Here is a 16,531-nt window from a genome sequence, read left to right as displayed (position 1 = left end):
CTTGAAAAAATGCTGAGTATATTCATCCCTTTTTGTTTTCTAACTCCAGGTTTTTCCACATTTCATTATAATCATTTGTTTCCTTGAGCAGCTTTTTGAAATCTTCTGTTCAGCTCTTTTATCTTGTCATTTCTTCCATTTGCTTTAGTGACTTTTTGTTCCAGAACAAGTTTCAGAGTCTCTTCTGACATCCATTTTGGTCTTTTCTTTCTTTCCTGTTTTCTTCCTTTCCTTTTTATGGACCTTTTGCTTTCTTCATGGATGATGTTCTTGATGTCATCCCACAATTCATCTTCTTTTCAGTCATTGGTATTCAGTGCATCAAATCTGTTCTTTAGATGGTCTCTAAGTTCAGGTGGGATATAATCAAGGTCATATTTTGGTTCTTGTGGACTTGTTTTAATTGTCTTCAGCTTCAACTTGAACTTGCATATGAGCAGTTGATGGTCTTTTCCATGGTCAGTTCCTGGCCTTGTTTTGGCTGAAGATACTGAGCATCTCCATCGCCTCTTTCCACAGATGTAGTTGCTCTGATTCCTGTGTATTCCATCTAGTGAAGTCCACGTGTATGGCCACTGTTTATGTTGTTGGAAAAAAGGTATTTGTAATGAATAAGTCATTGATCTTGCAAAATTCTATCACGTGATCTCCAGCATCATTTCTATCACCAAGGCTATAATTTGCAACTAGTGGTGATTCTTCTTCGTTTCCAACTTTTGCATTCCAGTCACCAGTAATAATCAACACATTTTGATTGCATGTTTCGTCAATTTCAGACTGCAGAAATTGGTAAAAAAAATCTTCCATTTCCTCATCTTTGGCTTTGGTAGTTGGTACGTAAATTGGAATAATATTCATATGAACTGGTCTTCCTTGTAGGCATATGAGTATTATCCTATCACTGACAGCATTGTACTTCAGGACAGATCTTGAAACATGCTTTCTGACAATGGATGCCATGCCTTTCTTCTTCAATTTGTCATTCCTGGCATAGATCATATGGTTGTCTGATTCAAAATGGCCAAAACCAGTCCATTTCAGCTCACTAATGCCGAGGATATCAATCTTTATGCGGTCCATTTCATTTTTGACAACTTCCAATTTTCCTAGTTTCATACCTTGTACATGCCATGTTCTGATTATTAATGGATGTTTGTAGCTGATTCTTCCCATTTTGAGTCATGCCATATCAGCAAATGTAGGTCCCAAAAGCTTTACTCCTTTCACATCATTAATGTTGACTCTACTTTGAGGAGGCAGCTCTGCCCCAGTCCTATATTGAATGCCTCCCAACCTGAGGGGCTCATCTTCCAGTACTATACTGGACAGTGTTTCCAGGGCTATTCATAATGTTTTCCAGTAATGTATCAAGCAGTGTTTTACTACTATTCATAAGGTTTTCACATAAGATGACCACAGTAACCACAAAACCCAAACCCAGCTCAATTCTAACTTGATAGACCAATCTCCACACAAATGGCCTGACAGCAGAAGAAGCTTGCCCATTTCCAGGCGTTAATACTGTTTACCTTACTCTCTACTGTCAAGTAATGACAAACTCAATCCCAAATTATGAGACACAAAGACCAAAAACATCAACCCATTTTCCATTGACAAAACAATCAACAGGACTATAGATACAGCCAAGATCTTAGAAATACCAGACTTTAACTGATTAACATGTTAAAGAATCTATTTGAAACTACAACATACGTGAACAGGTTTCAGTAGAGAAATAGAAACTATGAGAAAAAATCTTGAAGACAGCCAGAGGAAAAAGATAAAGTACATACACAGGAACAAAGAATTATAGCAGACTTAACAAATTTTACAAACTAGAACACAGTAAAATTTTTGAAAGTAAAACAGCTTTTACCCCAGAATTCTCTACGCCTTGAAAAAATCTTTCAAAAGTAAAGATGAAATTGAGACTTTTCAGACAAATGTGAGATAATTACTTTTGGAGAACAGTATATAAAATATTAAAAGAAGTACTTTACGCAAAAGAAATAAACTTTACACCAGAAATAAACATTCATTTACACACAAAGAACAAAGAGCTCTGGAAATGGTAAAAATGAAAGTAATTGTTGAAGAGTATATATTTTTCTTACTTTATAATCATTCTAAATTATGGTTGACTTTCTAAAACACAGAAAGTAACAATGTACTGTGGGGTTTATAATGTGTAAAATTAATATGTATGAGTAAAAGCATAAAGGATGGAAGTGAGGAGTTGGACATAGATGTTTAAAAGGGTCTTACATTATCCTACATAACATTGTATTATTTGACCGTAGACTCAGATCAGTTAAAGACGTATAGTAAACTCCAAGGCAGTCAATAAAAAGTTAAAGGTATAACTAATTAAGCCAATAATGTAGACAATATGGCATCATAAAACTATTCAATACAAAAGGAGGCAGAAAAGAAAACCAGAACAAAGAACAGATGAAATAAATAGAAAAGAAATGCAAGTTGGTAAATTTAAATGCAACCATATCTATAATTGCATTAAATGTAGATGATCTTAACACTCAAAAGACAGTTTGTCAGATCATTTAAAAAGCAAAACCCAATTATACTTTTTCTACAAAAACAATAACCAACCGTAAATATAATACAGATAAAGAGTATGAGGATGGAAAAACTAAAACAGATGCAAAAACTAAAGAAAAGCTGCAGTGGCTACATTAATATCAAAGTTCAGAACAAGTTTGTTCTGTGATAAAGAACAATCTGTGACTGTGATAAAGAAAGACATTTCATGATAGCTGGGTCAATTCACCAATAATATTAAATAAATATGCACCTAAAAACAACTTTACAATACATCAACCAAACACTAAAGAAAAGAGAACTAGATGAATCCTTAAGTATAACTGAACATTTCAGAATACTCCTTCGAAGGGAGGACGGCAAGACTTTATTTCACTTACTTTGGATATCAGGAGTGACTAGTCCCTGAAAAATAGCATCATTCTTGGTAAAATAGAGGGTCAGTGAAAAAGAAGACCCTCAATGAGATGCACTGACACAGTAGCTACAACAGTGAATTCAAACATAGCAACAATTGTGAGGAAGGCACAGAACCGGACATTTCATTCTGTTGTAATAGAGTCACTATGCATTGGAATGGTCTCAAAGGTACCTAACAATAACATACTCCTCTCAGTAAACAGCAGGGCAATGTGTTGCCTTAATTATTTAATATGGCCTTTCTAGCCATAGTCTTTGTAACTCCTATGAAATGAATGGATGAGACTGCAAATGTGAGGTGCTTGTGGCCCATCAAGGGGATTGGGTAACTTGTTAATAATGTAAAGTGTATAGCACTCTTGTGGGGGTGGGACCATGCAAATAGGGTACATGGAATCCTAAAAAGGGGGTAGGTCATTTTTGCCATCCTGCTAGTTTTAGCATGAGCCATCTTAGAGGCAGAAATGGGGTGGTGGGAGGGTGTCTCACTACCACCAAGAAATAAGAGCCAGGAGCAGAGCATGTCTTTTGAGCTGAGATCCCTGTGCTGAGAACCTCCTCGAACTAGGAGACAGATAGCTTTTTAACACCTTGCTGAGATGGCAAGAGATGCTAAGAAGCCTCAGAAGAGAAAGGCGGCACCAGATCCAGGAGACAGCGATTGAGGGGGGAGGGTGAGAAAGCTGGACAGGAGGCTTGCTGGTGGAATAGGGTACCTGCAGGCACTTTGTGGGACTCGGATTGCTGACCCACAGAGCTAGAGCTGAGCACCTTCTGGCTGTGGCTTACTGTCAGAGTGGGGTGCTTCTGGGCACTTAACCACCAGAACTGAAAGAGCTTTGTAACACTTGCAGGAGCAGGGCAGAGGCCATACGGCCACGGAGCCAAGAGCCCAAAGGCCAGAGAGGCATGCCTGCAGGCAGGGCTGAGGAGAGGCTGTCCTGATCAAAGAACAGTTTCCTGAGTCATTTCGAATCCTGAATTGTAACCTGTTAGTTCCATAATAAAGCCTATAATCATGAGTATTGTTTGTGTGGTCATTGCAACAAATTATTGAACCTAGCAGAAAAGTAGAGTGCCATGAGAGTGACAGCTGGTGTCATAATTGGTAAAAAGGTTGGAGGATAGAGGCATGTCTGACCTCTGCATCATAGGAATCAGCCTTGAACTTCTGATTTGATCCTCTTCCCCACTTGTGAAGTTAAAGGGGGTCAGGTCCTGCCCCCACACCATTTTTACAGACAAGTAGACTGAAAATTAGGATGTAGAAGACCTGTACAATACGATGAACCAGCTTCACCTTACTGACATTTATACAGCATTCCAACTAGCAACAGAATACACATTTTTTAAGTGTATATAAAACATTCCCCAACATAGACTACATTCTAGGCCATTAAAAAAAAAATTAAATTCAAAGGAACTGAAATAAAAGTATGTTCCCTGACCAGACAAAATAAAGTTAGAAATCAATAATAGGGCTATTTGGGAAAACATTTGTAAAGAGCATGAAGTCAAAAAAGGGGGAGGGGATCAAAAGATATTTTCAGTGGATAAATAGAAAAAATAAATTGTGAGATGTAGCTAAAAGTAGTGCTTAGAAAGAAACTTTTTAGCATTAAATGTTTAATCTAAAAAAGAATGTCTCAAAATAGTGTTTTAAGCTTTCATCTTAAGTAACTAGAAAAAGAAGATCAAATTAAATCCAAGGCAAGCAGTAGTGGGGAATCATGCAACTAAAAAACAAAAACAAAAAAAAATCAATGAAGTCAAAGTTTCTTTAAGAAGATAAATTTTAAACCTGTAACCAGATTGTTCAAGAACAAAAGAAAAGATATATTTACCAACATCAAGAATGAAAGAGTGGCCATCACTACAGATGTTACACATTTCAAAAGAATGATAAGAGAAATATTAAGAACAACTTTATGCCAAAGCATTTGCAAAATTAGATGAAATGGACAGTTCCTCGAAAGACACAATTTAACATAGTTCATTCAGTAAGAGACAGCCCTTACATTGAATTGATAGTAAATGTACCAAAAATAATTGGTCCATATTCAACTGTTTTCAACAAGTAATACTGAAACAATTGGATATTCACAAGCAAAACAAATAAATAAAAACTCTCACACCACATAAAAAAAGAGCACAGACCTAAATGCAAAACCTATAATTATAAAACTTTTGAAAGATAATGTAGCAGAAGATCTTTGTGGCCCTAATTGGGCAAAAGTTTCTTAAATAGTAAACAAATACACAAACTGTAAAAGATAAATAAGCTTTATTAAAATAAACTGCTTTTCAAAAGTAATTGAAAAGATACAGCTTCAGACTAGGAGAAAATATTTGCACCATGTTGTTATGTGCTGTCGAGTCTGACCTGACTCGTAGCAACCCCTCTTTGGGTTTCTGAGGCAGTATCACTATGGAAGTAGATTGCCCAACCTTCCTTCCAAGGAGTGACTGGTGGGTTTGAATCGCCAGCCTTCTGGTTAGCAGTCAAGTGCCTCAGGCACTATGCTACCAGAGCTCCTATTTGCACCATATCAAAACCAAACACATTGCCATCGAGTCTGACCCGACCCATAGCAACGCCTCCTTGGGTTTCCGAGGCAGTATCACTACAGAAGTAGATTGCCCAACCTTCCTTCCGAGGAGTGGCTGGTGGGTTTGAACCGCCAGCCTTCTGGTTAGCAGTCAAATGCCTTAGGCACTATGCTACCACCTGATAAAGGACTGGTCTCTAGACCAGTTGAGGAAACTCAACAGTAAGAAACCTCACTTTCAACAGTGTTCAAAACATTTAAATGGACAATTCACTAGAGAGACACAGATGACAACAAACACATGAAAATATGCTCAAAAACATCACTGGGAAAATTCATATTGAAATCACCATAAAATACCAAGTCACGCCTATCAGCATATCTAAAATACAAAAGAAACTGACAGTATTATTTGGGATCAGTTTGATCTCTCATATGTAGCTGCTATAAATTCAAACTGGTTCAACCTCTTTAGAAAACAGCTTGGCACTTTTTTATAAAGGTAAATACATACTTACCACATTGTGGTTTTTGTTAGGTGCTGTCCAATAAGCTCCAACTCATTAGCAACCCTGTGTACGACAGAATGAAACACTGCTTGCTTCTGCTCCATCTTCATAATCCTTCCTGTGCTCGAGCCCATCATTGCAGCCACTGTGTCAACCCATCTCATCGAGGGTCTTCCCCTTTTTTGCTGACCCTCCACTTTACCAAGCATGATATCCTTCTCCAAAGAATGGTGCCTTCTGACAACATGACCAAAGTAGGTGAGATGAAGTCTGGCCACTGTCACTTCCAAAGAGCATTCCAGCTGCACTTCTTCCAGGACAGATTTGTTTTTTTGGCAGTTTGTGGTATATTCAGTATGTTTCACCAACACTACAACTCAAAGGCATCAACTCTTCTTTTCTTTATTCATTGTCCAGCTTTTACACGGATATGAGGTGATTGGAAATACCATGGCTTGGGTCAGGTGCACCTTAGTCTTCAAAGTGACATCTTTGCTCTTTAACACTTTGAAGGGGTCCCTTGCAGCAGATTTGCTTGCCCAGTGCAAATCTGATTTCTTGACTGCTGCTTCCATCAGTGGTGGTGTGGATCCAAGTAAAATGAAATGCCTGACAACTTCAATCTTTTCTCCATTTATCATGATGATGTTTATTGGTCTACTTGTATTTTCCTTTTCTTTATATTGAAATGTAATCCATATAGAAGACTGTAGTCTTTGATCTTCGTCAGTAAGTGCTTCATTCATGTAGTCCAGCTTCTCAGATTATTTGCTCAGCATACAGATTGAATAAGTATGGTGAAAGATGCAACCCTAACATACACTTTGCTGATTTTAAACTATCCAGTATCCCCCTGTTCTGTTCGAATGACAGCCCCTTGGTCTATGTACCTGTTCCTCATGTTCTGGAATTCCCATTCTTCACACTGTCATTCTTAATTTCTTATGATCCACACAGTTGAATGTCTTTGCATAGTCAATAATCCACAAGTAAACATCTTTCTGGTATTCTTGTTTTCAGTCAAGATCCATCTGACTTCAGCAATGATATCCCTTGTTCCATGTCCTCTTCTGAATCTGGCTTGAATTCCTGGAAGTTCCCTGTCAATATACTGCTGCAACCATTTTTGAATTACCTTCAGCAAAATTTTCATCATGGGTGATATTAATGATATTCTTTGAGAATTTCCACATTCTGTTGGAACTTCTTTCTTTGGAATGGGCACAAATATGGATCTGTTGCAGTCGTTTGGCCAGGTGGCTGTCTTCCAAATTTCTCGGCATGAATGACAGTGCTTCCAGTGCTGCATCATTTGTTGAAACATCTCAATGGGTATTCCGTCTATTCCTAGAGCTTTGTTTTTTTGCCAGTTCCTTCAGTGCAGCTTGTACTTCTTCCTTCAATACCATTGGTTCTTGATCATATGCTACCTCCTGAAATAGTTGAACATGGACCAATTATTTTTGATACAATGACTCTGTATTCCTTCCGTCTTCTTTTGATTCAGTATTTTGATTCTTTTGATTCAGTATTTTCCCATCAAATCCTTCAGTTTTGCAACTCGAGGCTTGAATTTTTCCCTCAATCCTTTTAGTTTGAGAAATGTCAAGCCTCTTTGTGTTAGATTGGTTTCTCTAGAGAAACACAAAACCAAGCAAAGCGTATATATATATATAGAGAGAGAGAGAGAAAAAAAAATTTATCTTAGGAAAATGGCTCGCAAACGTATAGAAGCCAGCAAGTCCAAAGTCCGTGGAGGAAATGTCGGGCTGGAGGCAGCCTTAGCTTCTGCAAGCACAGGGGGCCAAGAAATTCAAGGCTGGCAGGCAGTACACTGGTTGTTGACTCCAACGAAAGACGAATCCAAGATCTCCAGGCCAAGCGGTGGGCCGCTCACTCACGGAAGTTTGTAGTCAGCACACCAGGGTCCCAATCCACCAAAGAATGTCTCTCTTCCCAGGATGTCCCTGAATATCCTGGAAGCAGGCCACACCCTTAGGGAAACTCCCCGTGGGCAGATTGGCCACTCAGAACACAGTCATCCGATCCTATCATGGGAACAACCACACAGAACTGGGGTCCAGCCAAGTTGACACACAGCTCCAGCTATCACACTATTCTTCCCTTTTGTTTTTCTAACTCTAGGTCTTTGCACATTTCATTATAATAGTTTGTCTTCTCAAGCTTCTGTTTGAAATCTTCTGTTCATCTCATTTATTTCACCATTTCTTCAACTTGGTTTAGCTACTCTATGTTCAAGAGCAAGTTTCAGAGTCTCTTCTGACATCCATTTTGGTCTTTTCTTTCTTTCCTGTTTTTAATGACCTTTTACTTTCTTTATGTATGATGTTCTTGATATATCATCCCACAACTCATATGGTCTTTGGTCATTGGTATTCAGTGTCAAATATGTTCTTCAGTTGGTCTCTAAGTTCAGGTGAGATATAATTAAGGTCAGATTTTGGCTCTCGTGGACTTGTTTTAATTTTCTTCAACTTCAGCTTGTTCTTGCATATGAGAAAGTGATGGTCTGTTCCAAGGTCAGCTCCTGGGCTTGTGTTGACTGATGATCTTGAGCTTCTCCATTGCCTCTTTCCACAGATGTAGTTGATTTGATGCCTGTGTATTCCATCTAGTGAGGCCCATGTGTAAAGCCGCTGTTTATATTGTTGAAAAAAGATATTTGCAATCGTTGTTCTTGCAAAATTCTGTCATGTGATCTCTGGCATCATTTCTATCACCAAGGCCACATATTTAAATACACTTACCATATACTCCAGTATTCTCACTCCTAGGTATTAAGCAAGCAGAATGAAAACCTATGTCCATATTAAGACCTACATGTGAATGTTTATAACAGCTTTATTCATATTCACCAGAATCTGGAAACAATCCAAAGTGTTCATCAACTGGCATATGGATAAAATAAAATAAAAAACTTGTGGTACAACCATACAATGAAATTTTTTTCAGCAACAAAAAGGAACAAATTACAGGCACATGTAACAAAATTGATGAATCTCTGCTGTTATACTAAGTAAAATAAACTTGACTCAAAAGACTTTTTCAGATTCCACTTATATGACATTCTGGTACAGGCAAAATTATAAGGTAGAACACAGATTAGTGGTTGCCGGGGGCTGAGTGTGGGAAGAGATTGACTATGGGCACAAGGAGGCTTTTTGGGATGATGGAACTAATGTTCTACAACTTGATTGTAATGACTATATGTAATAAATTCATAACTGTACAACTAAAAAGGATAAAAGTTTAATATATGGAAATTATACCCTAAATAAACCTGTTTCAAAACAAAACAAAACACCCAGGTAATTTAATAAGCATTACATAGTGTCAAAAGAAACTCAGCCAATAATAAAATTAATCTATTAGATGAAGTTTATTTGGGCAGAATATTCCAGAATTGGGTAACAGCAAACCACATGTGGAAAGGTACTACACTGAGTATCACCAGTAATTGGCTTATACTGTATGTAATGACAAAACAAAGCAAAAGCAGCTTACTTCTGATTGGCTTATGTAATTTACTGTTGAAACACTGTCACAATTTCACTGGTCATTAAGGGTGAAAGCCATGTCAGAATCTCATTGGTCAATGAGGATGGCCTGATTATAGGAATTCTAGGCTTAAGTTCCACTACTCATCTGTCAATTTGTACTACTTGTACTATTTGTAGTGGCTTGCATGTTGCTGTGATGCTAGAAGCTATGTTAGTGGTATTTCAAATACTGACAGTCACCCATGGTGGACAGGTTTCAGCAGAACTTCCAGACTAAGACAGACTAGGAAGAAGGAAGAAGTGGTCCACTTCTGAAAAAATTGGCCACTGAAAACCTTATGACTCAATGAAACACTGTTGATATAGTATGAGATGAGCCCCTCAGGTTGGAAGGCACTCATTATGACTGGGAAGAGCTACCTTCTCAAAGCAGAGGTGACCTTAATGACATGGATGAAGCAAAGCTTTCAGGACCTTCATTTGTTGATATGGCACAACTCAAATGAGAAGAAACAGCTACAAACATCCATTAATAATTGGAACTTGGAATGTACAAAGTCTGAATCTAGGAAAATTGGAAGTTGTTAAAAATCAAATAGAATGCATAAAGATCAATATCCTAGGCATTAGTGAGCTGAAATGGACTTGTATTGGCCACTTTGAATCAGACAATCATATGGTCTACTATGCCAGGAATGGCAAATTAAATCTATCCTGAAGTACATTGCCGTCATTCATAGGATAATATCCATACACCTACAAGAAGACTAGTTTATACTACTGTTATTCAAATTTATGCACCAACTACTAAAGCCAAAGATGAAGAAATTGAAGATTTTTACCAACTTCTGCAGTTTGAAATTGACCAAACACGCAATCAAGATGTGGTGATTGGAATGAGGAGGTACAAAGAAGCAGCATTGGTAGTTGGAAAATACGGCCTTGATGGTAGAAATGATACTGGAGAGATTAAATTTAGCTAGACCAATGACTTGAAAGTATCTTTTTTCAACAACATAAATGGCAGCTATACATGTAGACTTCACCAGATGGGTAGGGGTTCAGCAAAAAAGGGGAAGACTGTCAATGAGATGAACTGACAAAATGGCTGTGATGATGGGTTAAAGTATGGCAAAAATTGTGAGGGTAGCACAAGACTGGGCAATATTTCATTGTATTGTACATAGGGCTGCTATAAGTCAAAACCAACACAATGGCACCTAACAACAAAAACAACATGACCCAGCAATTCCACTCCTCGTATTCAAGTCCCAAAAGACTTGAAAGCAGAAACTCCAATGTTCATTGCAGCACTCTTCATAATAGCCAAAAGTGGAAACAACCTAAGAGCCCATTTTTGCTTTAATTTGCATCTCTCTGATAGCTAGCTAATCTGGTGGTGCTGTGGTTAAAAGCATTGGGTTGCTGACCAAAAGGTCAGTAGTTTGAACTCACCAGCCACTTTGCAGGAGAAAGATGAGGCAGTCTGCTTCCATAAAGATTTACAGCCTTAGGAACCCTATGGGGCAGTTCTACTTTGTCATAGAATCAACTCTATGGCAGTGGGTTCGATTGTTTTTGGATGACTAATGATGGTGAGCATCTTTTCATGTGTTTGGCGGCCATTTGAATATCCTCTTTGGTGAAATACCTATTCAAGCCCATATCATGATTGGGTTTCTTTTTGTTAAGTTGTCCAAGTTTTATATATATTTTGATTATTAGATGCTTGTCAGATATTTGATTTCTGAAGATATTCTCCCAGTGGTAGCTTGTTTTTTCACTTTTTTCATTAAGTCTTTTTATGAACAGCCTTTACCCTGCTTTTTCTTCTAAGAATTTTATGACTTTAGTTTGCACATTTAGGTCCTTAATCCATTTTGAATTTATTCGTTTGTATGGTGGATTTTTCTGCTTGTGGAAATCCAATTTTCTCAGCATTTTTTTTTTTTTTTTTGAAGATACTCTTCTTTCCCCATTACATGGATTTAGCACTCTTGTCAAAAATCAGTTGACCGTGGATGTGTGAGTTTATTTCTGGATTCTCAACTCTATCACATTGTCTACGTGTCTATTAATTATAAAGTACCAGGCTGTTTTGATTATTATAGCTGTATGTTGTTGTTGTTATGTGCCGTCGAGTCGGCCCCGACTCATAGCGACCCCTCCTTGGATTTCCGAGGCAGTATCACTACGGAAGTAGGATTGCCCAACCTTCCTTCCGAGGAGTGGCTGGTGGATTTGAACCGCCAGCCGTCTGGTTAGCAGGCAAGTGTCTTAGCCACTATGCTGTATAGTATGTTTTAAAGTCAGGATATGTGTGTTCTCCTATGTTGTTCTCCTTCAACATTACTTTAGTTATTTGGGACCTCCTGACATTCCATATAAAGTTAAGGATTGTTTTTTCTATTTCTGTAGGGAAGGCTGTTAGAATTTTGGTAGGGATTGCGTCAAATATAGAGATTGCATTGGGTAATATTGACATCTTAACAATATAAAGTCCTCCAATCCATGCACACGGAAGATCTTTCCATTTACTTAGGTCTTCTTCAATCTCTTTCAGCAGTGTTTTATAAGTTTCGTTCTATTCAGTTTCCGAATAATCATACTTGCCTAGAGGGTCGGGTTGCCAGAAAAAATTGTTTATCTGAAATTCAAATTCAACTGGGTGTCCTGTATTTTTCTTTGCCAAATCTGGCAACACTACAGAGAAGTCATTGTGAGACACTGGCGTAAGCCTTTCGCCCAGAGCTTGGCACAATACGGGCTCAGTAAATGCTAACACTGTTTAATCCCAGTCCCTCATTCATTACTTGTACTTTTATTCTTTTGCCCAGTTTTTAACTAAGCCAATTGTGCTGTGGCTCTTCACCCCCAATAAGAATAAACTCTTTGCAACATCAACTCATTGCCGTGGAGTCGAAAGGGTGCTACAAAGGGACAAAAGGTTACGCTATATACCAAGACACCAACTCTGAGGCAAAGAAATTACGAGAGAACAACGTGATGACGTTAAGGCCCGCCCCCAAGGGCGCACTAGACGCATAAATAAGACGTAGACAAGCCGGGAGCCAGCCTCTGGGGATGACGGGATTGTGGCGGTACTCTCTTCCAACTCAAGCCACCGCTGCCTCCCGACGCTCTCAAGATGGCGACATCTCTAGGTTCTAACACCTACAACAGGCAGAACTGGGAGGATGCGGTGAGTGTGCCTACGGGAGAAGGACTGAAGGGTTGGCGAAGCCGCCCTCACGCGGGCAGGCAAGGCGAGGCTCCGGAGTGCCGGAGAGAATTCCGGGCAGGAGCCAGCGCCGCGGCCTAGGTTGGCTAGAGGCGAAGCCCCTCATAGAGTCTTGGAGGGAAGGGGCTTAGCTAGATCCAGAATCAGTCAGCCCTCTTAACATCCCTGACCTCTCCAGCTTTTAGAACTGGTTTTCTTTTCTCCCTCTGCTTGCCGGAAGTGCAGACAGCGCCCCCTCCCATGACCGGGCCCGTGCTGGACCTAGGGTTCCTGCCCTGTCCTCCACTCTGGATTCCCACTCCCCTACAACCCCCCTTACACACACACACACACACACACACACACGCCGTCTCTGAGTGTAACAGAGATGACAGGGTCGTCGTAACCTGGTCTTCAAACAGTTTTCCCATTTTCACCAGGACTTCCCAATTCTGTGCCAGACGTGTCTTGGAGAAAACCCATATATCCGAATGGTGAGTGGTCGCGCGTGATACGGGAGTTATTCATATTGTGTCACAGTTGTGGTACTTACTGACTGTCCGTGATGCAGCTTTACTGACCCAAAGTGCAAGCCTTTTTGCTCATTATCATGCTGATTATCTCATTTTGGAACTCAACAACAATCCTGTGATGTAGGAGTCATAATAATAGCTAATGTGTTTATTGAGCAGTTACCTGGGAGGTTAGTCTATTAACCTGAGGCACAGAGAGTTTTGTGTCTTTTCACATAGCAAGTAAGGGGTAGAGGGGGATTTAAAATCATATATTCTGAGTCTAGGGACCTGAGCAAGTTAGGAAGAGAATCAAGATTACAATCTAGGTTTCCTGACTTCCAGTCAAATGCATTTTGGCCACTGTACTATTGTACTCTCTTTTTTGTATGTGGGTGTGGGTCTTGGGGACAGGGGTAAAGCAAGGTATCCCCATCCTTCAAATAAGAGTAAAATTTAGTGGTGATTAACATTTAATAATTAGACTAGGATTGAATTACTGTATTGTGATCGGTCTCATGTTCAAGATGTTGGAAGAGCTTATGGGAAACAGATGTTTACTATAGTAAGGGCATCAGCACAGGGTGAGTCTGTAGTAGTTGCCTTCTGATTAAACTTGTAAAATGGGTTGACTGTGACTGCATTCTTCCTCATTTGGAGATCATGAAAACCATTAGGAATTTTAGTTCTTAGGGGAGAACTTAGGAGCCAGCAGTTGTGGCTGTGGAAACTCAAGCATTATGTGATGTTAGATCATAAGACTCTTGTGAGATTATAACACTTAGTACATGGTTAGAATATATCCCCACTCTACCCCCAAACAGATGTTTTTTTATTTTGTTTTCTCTTTAGGATGCCAGGGATATATCCAGACACATCTTTTGGGGTCGTATTTAGGGAAAGAGTAGGCATCTAGTTGTTTTATTTTTTTCTATTAATGCCACTTTTTTTTTCTGTATTTCAGACCAAAGAAAAGTATGGGAAGGAATGCAAAGTAAGTGTGTCTACTAAAGAGCCATGATTTTATTTTATTTTCCTTTATATTCTGCATTTGCCTTGCTGAACTTAGAACTCCTCCAATAAAAATCAATGAAGGAGGACTTGGTGATGCATGAATTAAGTGCTCAGCTGCTAACTGAAAGGTTGATGGCTTGAACTCATCCAGTGGCTCTGAGGGAGAATCGACCTGGCAATCTCCTATAAGGATTACAGCCTAGGGAACCAGGCTCTAGGAAGTTGGCAGTTCTGCTCTAGGAAGTCATAGAGGGTCACTATAAGGTAGAATCAGCTCAGTGGCACACAACAATACAAAAGTCAATGCTAAGAAGTACAGCCAGAATGCTCCTTAGAAGCAAAAATGGCCAGACTTCGTCCTGCCTATTTTGGTCATGTTACCAGAAGGGTCCACTCCCTAGAGAGGGATATCATGCTTGGTAGAGGGTCAGTGAAAAAGGGAAAGACCCTCAACAAGATGGATTGACACAGTGGCTGCAACGATAGGCTGAAGCATTAATAGGATTATGGGGCTGGCTCAGGACTGGGCAGTGTTTGTTCTGTTGTGCGTAGGGTCGCTATGAGTCAGAGCTGACTCGAATGCCCCTAACAGCAATAACACATAGATTTCATATATTATTTATGTGCTCATTGACTAGTAACTGTTTATTGTAAGAGGTAAGAAATTGAGTCCTCTAAAGCAGAAGTTTTTAAGGGAGAGGAGGAGAGTGGGTTAGGGTTAGGGATGGTAATCGGGGAGTGAAACTAAATGTACGCAAATTGTTGAATGTAAAACAAATTCTCTGAAAATTTGCACCCAAAGCACAATTTAATAATAATAATAAATAAATAAAGTAGGGGTTTTTAACCCAGTGTCATGGATGGGCTTTGAAGCCTATCAGTTTGTATACCAAGTGTTGTGTGATTATGCACACAAACATTTTAGCTGAGGAGGGAGGTCACAGTTGTCTTAAGACTCTTATAAGAGTACATGACGTTGAATTGTGCATGTAAGAGATAGACAACATATTCTAATACCAATCAATATGTCCACAATAGTGCCTTGCCATTAACACCAAATACCAGGCTCCAGATAAACACATAAACACCTGAGATGATCAGATGGGGGTCATTGAACAGTAGTATACTCTAGATCAAGGATAGATTCAGCTGAGGCTAATCTTGCAGACACCAGTGATACAAAATACCTGCAGTCCTTACAGAAACAATAGAAGTCAGACACAGAGTAATCCCTCACAGACAACCAGACACTATGGGAGAGAGATCCAATAGATCTACTATCTCAGGCCATAGTACTGGAGGACATCGGACTCAACTGGCACAGCAAAATACATAAAAGCCTTGTTCCACATCCTACATTGGTGAGTAGCGACTGGAGTCTTAAAAGCTTTCAAGCAGCCATCTAAGATGCAGCTAATGGTCTCCTAGCATTGGAAGCGAAGAACGCAAAAAAAAAAAAAACTCACAAGGGCATTTGGAAGCAATCAGCCATAGGACATGATGGCCCTCAAGACCAGAACTAGATGGTGCCCGGCTACCAATGCCAACCACTCAGGAAAGGATCAGATCTGGATATCCTGGATAGAGTAGAAGGAAAAACATGGAACAAAATCCAAAAACTCAATAATTTTGGAAATTATCAGATGGAAAAAAAATCAGATGAAATCTGATGAGACCCCCAATACTGTGGCCCTGGAATATGTTCTGCACCTGGAATAAAATGCACCCCCAGGGGCTGTCTCTCAGCCCAATAGTTAACAAGATGTACACATAGACCACTCAACCCAGGATGACACACCCACATACTCTATGGTAATACATCCCTTAGAGCAATAGACCACAGAACACCAGAGGACCAACATTCAAATTGAGGAAATATAGGACAAACAGGAGTGCATAAATATGAGAGGCACAGGGGGAGGGTTAGAGGGTGGGGCAGGGAGGAGACTGGGTTAGGGTTGGACATGGTAAATGGGTAATGAAACTAAATGTACATGTAACATTGAATGCAAAACAAGCTCTTTTTTTTTTTTTTTTTTTATTAGGATTTGGGCGAAGATCCACAGAGTAAATTCACCTTTCACACAGCAGTTCACATACACCTCGTCTCATGTCATTGACCAAAATTCACAATGCAGCAGCTCCCCTCCCACTTCCTCCCCACAGTCACCTCCTCCCAGTGTCCATCCCCCCATACTCCCCGAGAGGCCCATTCTCTGCCAACCCT

The 16,531-nt window shown here is 39.5% G+C and overlaps 1 protein-coding gene across 1 annotated transcript in view; it reads left to right on the top strand.

Moving 5' to 3' along the window:
• Positions 1–12,706: 12,706 nt before the first annotated feature.
• The window catches only part of RBM22 (RNA binding motif protein 22), a 15,494-nt gene continuing 11,669 nt past the window's right edge, over positions 12,707–16,531 (top strand). The window contains exons 1-3 of the mRNA XM_007943625.2: positions 12,707–12,760; positions 13,219–13,272; positions 14,255–14,284. Coding sequence (XP_007941816.1) covers positions 12,707–12,760; positions 13,219–13,272; positions 14,255–14,284 — 138 coding nt within the window. The remainder of the gene's footprint in view (positions 12,761–13,218; positions 13,273–14,254; positions 14,285–16,531) is intronic.

The sequence above is a fragment of the Orycteropus afer genome, unplaced genomic scaffold (genome assembly GCF_000298275.1).
Source record: "Orycteropus afer afer isolate SDZICR_OR568_19922 unplaced genomic scaffold, OryAfe1.0 scaffold00110, whole genome shotgun sequence".
NCBI lineage: Eukaryota > Metazoa > Chordata > Mammalia > Tubulidentata > Orycteropodidae > Orycteropus > Orycteropus afer.
Note: the sequence above shows the minus strand (reverse complement) of the source record. Positions and strands in the feature narration are given on the sequence as shown.